We start from the raw sequence: 9,765 nt of genomic DNA, 5'->3' as shown, positions 1-9,765 counted from the left end.
TCAGAACGATTCTGGACGATTCCAGACAATTCCAGACGATTCCTGACGATTCCTGACGATTCCGGACGATTCCAACGATTCCGGCGATTCCATTTCGCTGGAATTGGAATCAGAATAAATCTTGCCAAAACCGGAGCGCAACTGTGGGTGCGATCCGGAGAACCTATCTCTAGTCGAAACGTAAGAGTCGAAGAGAAAAAAAAACAGAGGCTGGAATTTTAATGAATACCGCCTAAAGGTATGCAATCTACACAACAAAATATGCCGAAGCATTGAAAAATGAATGAATCAAATAGAAAAAAAAAGCAAATTATGGGAAGCAATGAACAAACGCCTAAAAGTATGCAATCTACACAACAAAAGAAGTTAAAATATGGCCGCAATATGACTAAAGAACAAATTTAGGGAATGAAATACTTGAAAGCTTCACATACCTGCTCGGGATGCTTCATTTCTTTCACCTTCGAAACCTTATTCTTCACGAGACACGTTCGAGTTTCTTTACGTATATACACAGTTCAGCGTTTTCTATTTATCCTATATCATTGAATCTACTACATTCGTACCGCGTTTAAACTACTGCTGGCGCTTCTCTCTCTCTCTCTCTCTCGCGTACCACACAAACACGCACACGCACACACGTACTTAATTCGATAAAGAAAAAGAGAAGGAAAGGGGGATTTTACAGCATGATGTAAAACAAACCTTAACAGTGACTAACAATCGTTTAAATATGGTTCCAGGCAACCGTATCGTTAAGAGCCGTGACTATATATTGCTCTCTCTCTCTCTCTCCTCTGCTGCGCTTTTACTATTTTTCCACAGTTCTCTTCTACCTATTGAGGCTATTATTTCACACACACACACACACATACACACGCACACATACACTTATGTACGTATACTGCGCTACATTATTGGTTGAACTAAAAGCTACGCGCAAACCATATGCTCTAGAGCGGGCTCATTTTCTCCTGATAATGCAACGAAATGCATTTTGCAAAGCTGAAGGGAGAAGAGAGACACGATGTTGCAGCATAAAACTTAAAAGCTTACTAACTAAACACAGATTAAAACGAAACGCGGGAAGAGATTAGGAATACACAAGTGTAAAGCGCACCGATGTGTGTGTGTGTGTGTGTGTTGAAAATAAATCTCTTATTCTAATCCTAATGCAAATTACTACTACTACCGAACGCCGGTGTGCCGTGTGCTTGTGTGCAGCACAACAGTGGTGGTGGGTGGTTCATCACACCGGTGGGGTTCCGTCGAACATTGCACTCCCACCGCTGCCGCTGGCCGCACTGGTACCGCTCGTGATCGGGGTAGAGGGTGCGGCCGACACGATCGATTCGATCGCACTGACACCGTTGTTGTTGCTGCTGCTGGCGGTAGTGGTGGTGCTTCCACCCATCCCCACCACCACCATCGGTGGTCGCTTCTTGCCACCGTACGTGAGGGCAATGTTCGCGGTGGCCTGCGGTGGCGGCAGCGCTTGCGGTGGGTAAAGCGTGTGGTGCTGCGGCGGTGGCACCGACATGCCCATCACCAGGCCTGGCCCATGATGGTACAGATGGTGGGCGGGATGGTTGGGCGGTGGGTGCGTGTGGTGGTGCGGGAGTGGCAGGGAGCCGTGCGGAGATGCCGGTCGCTGGGCGGCAAGATGGGAAGGCAGCAGATGGTGATGATGGTGGTGCTGATGCGGGTGCTGGTGGTGGTGTTGGTGGTGCGGCGGCAGATTCGAATGCCGGTAGCCGAGGGTAGCCGCCAGGGCGGCCGATGGGACGATGGGACCCCCCACACCGGGCAGCTGTACGGGCGGCACTGGCAGTGGGGGCAGCCCGGGGGGCGGACCACCGTTGGCACCGGGCAGCGTGTGTTGGTGGAGCGGGGGCGGCGGCAACGCCGGTGGCGGTCCCATACCCGGCCCCATTGGTAGCCCAATGCCGTGGAAGCCGCCCTCGCGGAAGTCGATCATGCGCACGACGGGAGGATGGAGACAGCGGGGCTGCTGCAGCTCGGGCGGCGGCGAACCGGGCGGTGGTGGCGGTGGCGGCAAACTCTCCAGCTCTGGATCGATCTCTTCCGCTTCCTCGTCCAGCTCCTGGGGGCACGGTGGGAAAGGGAAATAGTAAGTACAGGTTGCACACAAAAAAAGTGAAGTGATTTTGTTGCCAACTTACCGGTTGTTTGAGTTTGTCAATCAGCCGCTTCTTGCCGGTAAGCTTGAGCGTCCGCTGACGGCGCATCTTCTTCCGCTGCTTGGCGGCGGACAGTTTGTTCGGCGACCGTTCCTTCGTTTCATCGCCGGAGGAGGACGACTCATCGCCCGGTGCCACACCGTCCGCAAACAGCACGGATTTTTTGGCCGTAGAAGAGCTGCAAATGGGCGATTTAAAGGAGAATATGCTACATTAGTTATTCGATCGAGGTAGGCGATGGATTCTGAGAAAATATCAGGGATAGAGATGTTTAGGATAGCTTGGCACTTGATGCAGCTCAATGAATCAATGAAATGCTTTAATAAATCTGATTCACAAATAAAAATCTTCAAAGAAACAGGAAAATACATGACTCACTTTCATACGATTCATTCGTCCATAACGATTCGAGATTCTTACGAATCAGTTAGAAAGCAATCAATTCGTGATTCGCGTAACTCTTCATTGAAGAATCGTATGAATTTGTAATTAAGAAAAAGTAAAGTTTTTGAAAGACCTCGACACGGTTCAATATCCAGATTCAGAACTATTTACAGATTGATGGATCATTCAATAATTATGATTTTCGGAAGATACAGGATTCACTTCCAGAATAATTAATTATTCATTAAACCACAATGATTGGTAAATATTATGAATTACTTGGTGATTCAAATTACTCTTCAGAGAAGAATCATATGACTTCCACTAATAGTGTTGGGGTTAATGAATCTTTCGATAAGATTCATTCATATAAATCTTCAGTGATGAGTGATTCGAATCTCGAGTCGAATCTTCAAAGGTTAATGAATCTCTAAAGATTCACAAATCTTCAAAGATGCATAAATCTTAAATGATTCTTGAGCCTTCAAAGATTCATGAATCTCTAAATATTCATAAATCTCCAAGCATTCCTGAATCTCGACAGATTCATGAATCTTCAAAAAATCTACATCTTAATTCACAATTTAATGGATTCATAAATCCAATGAAATTCAAATATCGTCAGGGATACATGAATATTTATGAATGAATGTGTATGATTCTCAAAATATTGAATTGAATTGAAGCTTAAGCTCTATGGAAGTTAAGAGATTTATGAATGCTTGGAGATTCATGAATATTTAGAGATTCATGGATCTTTGCGGATTCATGAACCATTTGAGATTCATGAATCATATAAGATTTATAAATCGCTAAAGATTCATAAATCGTGAAAGATGCATGAATCATCAAAGATTCACGAATCTGCAAAGATCCATGAATCTCTAAATATTCATGAATCTCCAAGCATTCATGAGTCTTAGAGATTCATGAATCTTAAATATTCTTGAACCTTAGAGATTCATGAAACTTTCCAATCGAGATTCAGATTCATTAAATCATTCCCAAGATTCATTCAGAACTTTAGTCACTATTACACGCAAATCGCAAAGCATCCCGATAGGCCGAAAAGCTAACGAACATCAACACGCAACAGCTCTTAACTTACCCTCCGCCGGCGTTCGGTTTGGCCGTTTTGAGAATACTTTTTTCGTACGACCGAGCGAGCGACGCGATCAGGTCCGCCTGCTTGATCGTCTCGAACTCCTCGTCCGAGGACGCACTGCCACCGGCACCACTGCCGCCGACACCACCACCACCGGCCGCTCCAGCACCGATCAAATCCCCACCCGCTCCGGACGAAGCCACACCAGCACCACTACCGTCCGAGGCAGCGACCACGCCGCCGGCAATCGTTTTCGTCCCGAGCAGCCGCTTAATTTCCTGCTGCAGCCGCTCCTTGCGCTGGCTCTTCTCACGCCGCTTCTTTTCCCGCTCGGCCTGGATCTTTTTCTTCAGCTCCTGGCGTCGCTCCTGGCGCTGCTGCAGCTCCTCGGCGGTAAGAATCTTGGGCGTTACGAGCGCTGACGAGGTGGCGGATGATGATGACTGTTGTTGCTGCTGCTCGTCGCCGATTGCCCCGGTAATCGTCTCTTCCGAGCCGTTGATTGTGTCCGTCGCTTCACCCACACCGGACTGACCGGTCGGGTCGATCGGTTTGGCGGTGGTGGCGGTGGTAGCGGTCGCGAGCGGCGTGCTGGATGGGACGATTTCCAGCACGTTGCCAACCTGTTTCACCTGCGATTTGGCGCTACTGCCATCGGTGGCGGCATTGTTGGGGGCCGACACGGTCGGTATGGTCGGTGTACCGTACGGTGGCCGGTACACCATGTCGCCGCCCGGACGCATCGCGTTCAGCGGCGGACCGACGAAAGCCATCGGATAGCCCTGGTACGGGTGACTGCGCGGCGCCCAGGACGGCGGTGGACCTCTCGGCGGTGGTCCTCCATACCCGAACGCACCGTACTCCTGGCCCCCGTAGCCCGCCGGATAGTTCATGTGCGGCAGATGGTTGCGCGCTCCGGGCGGTTGCTGCTGGTACAGATCGTGCGACGATGGCGGATACTCACCATACCCACCGTGATGCTGCTGCTGGTGGTGCTGCAGATGGTGCGGGGGAAGGTGCGAAAGGTGATGCTTGCCGGGTGGTTGTTTGCCACCCGCCGCCCCCTCGGCCGTACCATTCATCCCGAGCACGATGTTGATGCGATCGTCGAGTGAAATGCGCTTGGGCGAAGATTCGTCTCCACCTTCGGGCTTCGGGCCCGACCCGCCGCCGGCGGCCGTTCGGTCTCCATCGAGCAGCAGCTCACCGGCAGGGCCGTAGTAGTAGCCGCCGCCGCCCTTCGAATAGCCCCCACCGTACGCCGGATCGGCGAGCAGAAGCTTTCGCTCCAGCTCCGCATCGCTGATGGTCGAGTCGGCCAGGCTCTTCTTGTAGCCCGTCACCGGCGAGTGCACGTTGGGCGACGGGACGCCCGTGCTCGTTATGATGTCGATCTGGTTCTCGCCGTGCACCACCATCCCCATCGGCGGTGCGTCCTTCGGGGACGGTGGCCGACGGTGACCGCCGGCGTAAGGCGATCGGGAGCGTCGCGACGTAGACCACTCCCGCTCGGCGGAGTAGCGGCGGCGCGAACGGCCAGCACTGCGCCCTCTCGCCTCTAGCGGACTGCGGCCACGCGGGCTCGGCGGACGCCGTTGCGATGGGCTGAGGCTGCGGTACCGCGAGCGCGAGCGTGACCGTGATCTCGATCTTGACAGCGAGCGCTTCCGGCTGCGCGTTGGGCTGCGCGTTCGATGCCGCCGGGGACTGCGCGAACCGTGGCGGGAGGCGGTGCTGCTACGCTCTTTGCGCGCCGACCGCTTGTCTTGATCGCGCGATTTGCGCTTCGGGCTGCTGGCCACGGTGGACGATTGACGGTCGCGCGAGCGTCGGCGGGACGAGCTGCGCTTGCGGTTGTGTGATCGGTCGCGGGACGAGCGCTTTTCCCGCTCCTTGCTCGCCCGTTGCTCCTTCGAAGCGGTGCCGGCGACGGTAGATGCTTGGGCCGACGGTTCTTTTGCTTGCTCGGCTCCGGCAGTGTGGCGCTGACCCGGCGCATTGCCTTCCTCGTCGTCCTCGTGGCCAAGCAGCGCGGAAGTACCGGCGGTGGGCAGTATTTTGTTCTTCGATGGCAGCTTCAGCTTAATCGGCATGTCGCGCTCCAGCTCGAGCGGCCGGACGGTCGGCGATTCCGACGCAACCGAATCGTCCCGAATACTGTAAATCTTGGTGCAGGACGCGGGCGTTTGGTCCTCCTCGACCGGCACCTTCGGCAGCAGATACTCCGGTATGACCAGCGTCGGCCGGTGGGGCGGTGTGCGTGGCTCTTCCGGTTCGGCCTGCTTGAGCTCCACCGACGCTTCCGCTTCCTTCGCGGTGTCGTTCTTCTTTTCGTCCGAATCGTGCTCCGAATCCGAGTCCGAGCTCGTGCTCGAAGAGCTAGACGAGTCGGACGAGCTGGACGAGTCGCTGCTCGAACCGGATGAGGAACTGTCCGAGCTGCTCGACGAGCTACTCGAGCTGGACCGCCGCTCCCGCTCCTTTGCATTACCGAGCGATTGCATAAAGCTCTGATACTCATCCGCCAGCTTCTCGCTGGCCGCTGGCAGCGAACCGTCTTCCCCATTGCCCGCCGCAGCAACACTGCCAGCTGCCGGCGAACCATCCTCCTTGCGCCTCCGGTGCGCTTTCAGCTTTTGCATCTCCTCCAGCTTCGATTGGTACGATTTCAGCTGGTTCTGCACGTTCAGCAGATCGTCCAGCGGAATAATCTCCTCGTGCAGGCTGCGCGGCTTCAAATGGCCACGCTTTTCCGCCGCACTTAGGACCGAGGGCGATTCACCATTCACCGCCGCCAACGGGCCCGATTCCTCCCCGCCCGCCTGACCCGGCGGAGTCCGAGGGGATGGCTTCGCCTGGGCGGGCGGCTGTTGCGGTGTGGGCGTCCGTCTTCCCGCCGGACTCATGCCCTCCGTCTCCCAGTTCGACGCATAGTCGTCCGTGTCGGGCGATTCGCTTCCCTCGCGCCGGTCCCGGTCGATGTGCTTGCCGCCGGCCCGCACTTTGTCGGGCGAAAGGTCGGGCAGCAGCTTCAGATTGCCGCTGGAAAGATCGTCCAGAAAGGAGCAGCTAAACTTTGGCCGTGCGGCTACCGTCGGCTGCGCTTCGCCCTGCTTTCGACGCTCCTGCTCGTCCTCATCCGTTACCGGTTCCTGCTTCACGATGCTGCAATCGATCCGCACCGGGGCCGGCGGGCTCGCCCGCCCGTACTCGTCCTGCTCGTCGGTTGAAACCTTTTCCCGCTTGATCGTCTGCAGCAGCTTGGCGGGGGGGAGTTCGGGCGTGCCGCGGCTACTTTCACCCCTTCGGCTGCCGGGCGATGCACGTTCGAGATCCTTTTGCGCCCGGCGATGGTCGCCCTGCGACCCCGAGGAAGATCCTCCGTCGCTTTCGTCGTACTCCTGCAGTGCCGCGATTGCCGGCGTTATCGGTTGCACCTTCGTAACGGGCGACACCACCGCCTTCACTTTCTTTTCCTTCGGCGGCTCATCCTCACCGTCGGGCAGCGTCCAGTCGCGCCAACTGATGACCGGGCTGATTGTGGTGTAGCGCACGGCGGACAGCGTACCGCCCGCCCGTACCGCTGCGGGTACGCGCGGCCGAAACGGCCCATTCCTGCGCGGCCCATCGGGAAAGTCCCGGCGCCGGTTGCGGAACGGGTTCCAGCGGCTGTTGAAGTGAAACTTGCTGCCGCCCTGGTACGGCGGGAAACGATCGCGCGCATCTTCGCCCCACCGCGGTACGGATTCGCGCAGCGGGCTGTGACTGCGCTGCTGGTGGTCGCGTTTATTGCTGGCCTCTTCCCGCGGCTGGCTGTGGGACCGGGTGCGCGAGCGGGACCTTTTCCGCGACGCCCTTTCCTCCACCGAACGGGATCGTCGCTTTTTCGACTTCTTTTTCTTGCGCTCGCTGTCACGCTGGTTGCCGGTGGCCCTGTCGCTGGCGCTCTCCTCGTCCGTGCCACCGTTGCTCGCTTTCCGCCGGTGCCGATGGCGGCTGCCGCGGCGCTCTTTGCCTGTGTCGTGCTCTCGGGACGTCCGCTTTGCTTTCTTTTTCTTCTTCGATGCCGCTGCCGAGTCGGAATCGACGGGTGTGTTGTGCTCTGGAAGGAAAGTGGGGAGAGCAAAGTGATGTGTGTGTGTTAGTACAAAAACAAAAGGTCCCATGCATTTGCCGAGTGAATTTGGGGTACGAAATAGAATCACTTCAAATTGACGAAATTCCCCCACTGTCCGCACATCATCGGAGAGCCGAAATTTCGACATCCATCTCGTAAGATGGCGTAAAATGGCTACCCTCGCAGCGTATTGCCACCACCGCCTGCTGTCAAAAACAGCCTCCGCTAGATACTCACTGTCTTTCCGTCGCTCCTTGGACGAGCTGGAGTCACGATTTCGCGACTTTTTCGCTCTTTTGGTGCGCTTCTCCTCTCGGTCGCTGCTGCCCGCAGCCCCTGCCTCCCTATCGCTGTGCCGATCGATGGCAGCATTCGCCGCCGGGGGTGATTTTTTCCTCTCCTGCTGCTCGTGTCTGTCAATCGATGGCGAACGTTCCTGTACGGGCTGCTTGGTCAACTGTACGGGCGTGCGCTCGATCGCTGGCAGCGGCGGTGTGCAGGATGTGGCTCGGTCCGTGTCCATCGTGTGGGCGGCGACGACGGGCACGATCTAAAATGGTTCCAAATGGTGCGACGCACAGGGGGATGGCGAGCCTCTGACTCGCGAGCGGGCAGGGAGATGCAGTGCAATGCCCCGTCGTTATGACAACAGCTCCATGGATGGCCTTCGAGCTAGCGGTGTAGGGCTTCCGCGGGTGTTCCTGTTCACAGTTCCCGTTGGGTCGGGTCTACCGTGATTTCCTGCTTGCAATCAATCGGTTGACGGCAGGGCGGCCCGAGGGCGGTGTACCTGGGCAGTACGGGGTAAGCGATGCACACACAGCAACCAGCTATCATCACCCGCTCTTCCTGCTCACTCTCTCTCTTTCTCGCTCTCTCGCGCCTCTCTTTCTGCCTCTCTCCGCGGCACAGCAAGCCTGCTGCAAATGAGGCGCCTGGGGTAAACTTCCGCCCGTAACGGTAGGCACAGCTGGATGGGGATCCGCGGGGTCGAAGGCTAAAAAGATTAGCCCCGTCTTTTTACACGGCAAGTTTATGATTTTGTATCGCAAGTACGGTGACACAAAACCAGGGATAGAAATAGGCAGCGCGCACGCACACACGTTTACGCACGAAACATAACAAAACGTCAGAATCGCGCCTGACAGCGACGGGCCGCGGGTGACAGATGCGCCTTGACAGCTTGAAGGCGCACGGGAAAACGTCGCCGCAAAAACGTCGCACCGAATTCAAATGGTCCGTTTCGGGATGGCCGTTAAATTTTCATTCCCAATCTGAATGTTTCATGTGGCTGTTGTGGGCAGCCGTGCGTGCCGACCCCTGGACTTGCCGTGGCAGTTGCGCTGCCACCGGTCAACGTCCAGGGGGACGACAGTGTGTACACGCACACTGTCGCACACACTAAGCGCGCAAGGCTTAGTGTGTGCCGAGCGCCGGGCAGAGTGTGCACGAAGGCCGATCGAGCAGGAGCTCTCGGCAGGGGCGCTCGGTGCGGCTGGCGCGCGGCCTACGTTTTAACGTGTTTGTATTTCGTGTATATTATTTATAAATGTAAAGTTCTAAGTGTATAAATAAAGAGCAAATAGTGCAGTTCATAACAGTGGCGACGAGGATGGGATCCTCCTGCGTAAGGGGGATCCCAGTACGAACCCGCGGTCGCCATCGCGATTGAGCACGTCTTTCGCTGCATCATCGTAGCGGCCATCGCGATGGCAAAGGTCCGGGATTCCGTGGAAGGATTGGGCCGCCGCCACCGCCAAGACCGAGGCCCCCGGCTGACGTCCCATCAAGGAGGCCATATGGGCAGCGCTGCACACTCTCGGCGACGTGTGAAGGTCGCCGGGCTGCAGTCCAAGCAGCGCCGGCAGCGTCATCGGCGAGGAAGCTTTCCGCCTTGCTGCCGGGCTATGGGCGAGAGCGTCATCCGCCAGGCTGCAGCCCCAGCTTCAGCGGGCGAG

The 9,765-nt window shown here is 56.1% G+C and overlaps 1 protein-coding gene across 1 annotated transcript; it reads right to left on the bottom strand.

Moving 5' to 3' along the window:
- Positions 1-496: 496 nt before the first annotated feature.
- Positions 497-9,048, bottom strand: LOC120957169 (serine/arginine repetitive matrix protein 2-like). Its single transcript, XM_040379226.2, has 4 exons — positions 8,045-9,048; positions 3,694-7,792; positions 2,184-2,379; positions 497-2,104 (listed from the first exon to the last, which is right to left on the bottom strand). The coding sequence occupies exons 1-4, from the start codon at positions 8,328-8,330 to the stop codon at positions 1,250-1,252; spliced, it is 5,436 nt and encodes a 1,811-aa protein (XP_040235160.2). The 5' UTR covers positions 8,331-9,048; the 3' UTR covers positions 497-1,249.
- Between the last annotated feature and the right edge of the window lie 717 nt (positions 9,049-9,765).

Source organism: Anopheles coluzzii, chromosome 3 (genome assembly GCF_943734685.1).
Source record: "Anopheles coluzzii chromosome 3, AcolN3, whole genome shotgun sequence".
Taxonomy (NCBI): domain Eukaryota; kingdom Metazoa; phylum Arthropoda; class Insecta; order Diptera; family Culicidae; genus Anopheles; species Anopheles coluzzii.
This window is presented reverse-complemented; position numbering and strand designations above follow the sequence as displayed.

Bases quoted from the DNA above. Each gene is read 5' to 3' on its own strand.
- LOC120957169 (XM_040379226.2), bottom strand. From the start codon at position 8,330: ATGGACACGGACCGAGCCACATCCTGCACACCGCCGCTGCCAGCGATC. The intron at 7,793-8,044 runs GTGAGTATCTAG...CTTTCCTTCCAG, and splicing joins CAAGGAGCGACGGAAAGACA to AGCACAACACACCCGTCGAT. The intron at 2,105-2,183 runs GTAAGTTGGCAA...CCGTGCCCCCAG, and splicing joins TTGACAAACTCAAACAACCG to GAGCTGGACGAGGAAGCGGA.